The sequence below is a fragment of the Haliaeetus leucocephalus genome, unplaced genomic scaffold (genome assembly GCF_000737465.1).
Source record: "Haliaeetus leucocephalus isolate CR32 unplaced genomic scaffold, Haliaeetus_leucocephalus-4.0 Scaffold339, whole genome shotgun sequence".
In the NCBI taxonomy this organism is placed as follows: Eukaryota; Metazoa; Chordata; class Aves; order Accipitriformes; family Accipitridae; genus Haliaeetus; species Haliaeetus leucocephalus.
In genome coordinates, this window is record NW_010972775.1 from 14,387,255 (window position 1) to 14,388,782 (window position 1,528).

The 1,528-nt window shown below is 54.1% G+C and overlaps 1 protein-coding gene across 1 annotated transcript in view; it reads right to left on the reverse strand.

Moving 5' to 3' along the window:
- Positions 1-1,300, reverse strand: part of LOC104834732 (transmembrane protein 2-like) — a 54,366-nt gene extending 53,066 nt beyond the window's left edge. The window contains exons 1-2 of the mRNA XM_010572295.1: positions 835-1,300; positions 538-772 (exon numbers count right to left, since the gene is read on the reverse strand). Coding sequence (XP_010570597.1) covers positions 538-772; positions 835-1,300 — 701 coding nt within the window. The remainder of the gene's footprint in view (positions 1-537; positions 773-834) is intronic.
- Between the last annotated feature and the right edge of the window lie 228 nt (positions 1,301-1,528).

Below are 1,528 nucleotides of genomic sequence, written 5' to 3' on the forward strand. Positions count from 1 at the left end.
TCGCCCCGCGCGCTGCCCCGGCTCCCTCCCCCCTCCCCGCGCTGGGCAAACCTGCCTGCGCATCCTGGAAGCGGGGGACGCGCGCGGGCCATTTGCTCCTACCTTATACTAATTATCAAATAAGATTCTTTTATTATTATTAATTTTGGTGGGGGTTTTGGGTTGCTTGTGGGGTTTGCTTCTTTGTTTGTTTCGCCCCTTCCCAGCCGCATTTCCTGTAATTCTCCACTTTTTTCGGGGGAAATTCATTTTACCTTTTCAACGCAGCGTAGCTGTATTTCCACAGGCAACCCCCAGCTCAGAGCCGGGGAGTGGAACCTGTCAGCTACTGGTGGGAGCTGGAAGGGCTGGTGCACCGCCGGGCCCCGGGGAGTGGGGAGCGACACACCGCTCACGCCCGGGGCCGCCGTGGACCTGGCAGCCCCACGGAGCCGGTCACCGCGTTTCCACAACGTGGCTTTTAGCGCCTGTATTGACTCCCACAGCCTGTCTCCGTACAGTGGCCCATCTGCGGCAACCGCCCTCCGCACACCCTACCAGCCTTCGTCCAGCCTCTCCTCTTCTGCAGACGGTGACTGCTTCCTACCTGCCTCCTCACAGCCCTCCTGCTTAGGGCTGAGCACTCTGAGCCCTGGCTCTAGCTCAGCCTGAATGCTGAGCGCCGGCTCCCGGCACGACACAGGACCACCGCCTACCCGATTGCTCCCAGGGATGTCCACCCCTGGCCGGCACCCCTCGCCCTGGCAGCGCGGAGCCCGGCCCCGCGCCTTCACTTAGCCAGCACCAGAATGCATCTGAGATACCAAAACCCACGTCTCCTCCTTCTATACCTACCACCTGGTTCCACTTTGGGCTTTAACGGTGTTTTCCTTGGTTTAAGCATTTGCTTCTTGAGCAGAGAGAAGGCCTTGGACTGCTGAGCTTCCGACAACACTCCCATGTTCCTGAGGAGCCGAAGCACCCTGCGTAGCAAGAACGGCTTCACCTTGTGCTGGGCCACCTTGAGAGGACTGATAGGAATTTTGGGCAGGTTGACTTCTCGATCACAGTTATACAACCGAAAGAGATTCCAGGCCAAGCTAGGTTCAAAGGTATCCATTAGAACATATCTGGAAAGTTTAAGGAGCATGTCACAGGACAACTGCTTTTCTTGTGGTTTCTGGCCCAGGTTCTGACTTAGCAAACTTTTCCTTCCCTGGTGACTCAGGAGAGAGCTGCTCCTGAACAGGCTGGAGGGTTTGTAAGAGCCCACGGTCCCGGGAAGGGTTTTCTTACTGTGCAACAGTCTTTCATAATCCATATCCCACACAGAACTGTTGGGATTCAGGCTATGTTCTGAAATAATCATAAATACAGTAAAACCTATTAAACATAAACAGCAAAGGATCCCAGTGGGTTTGTTTCTTTAAAATAGATGTAAATCTCTCTACAGTTATCAGTGTTCTGCTGTAGCCCTGGATACAGTGCAGATCGCTACACTACTTTGACACACTTACTGAATGTTTCCACAGGCCAGATCAATAGATTT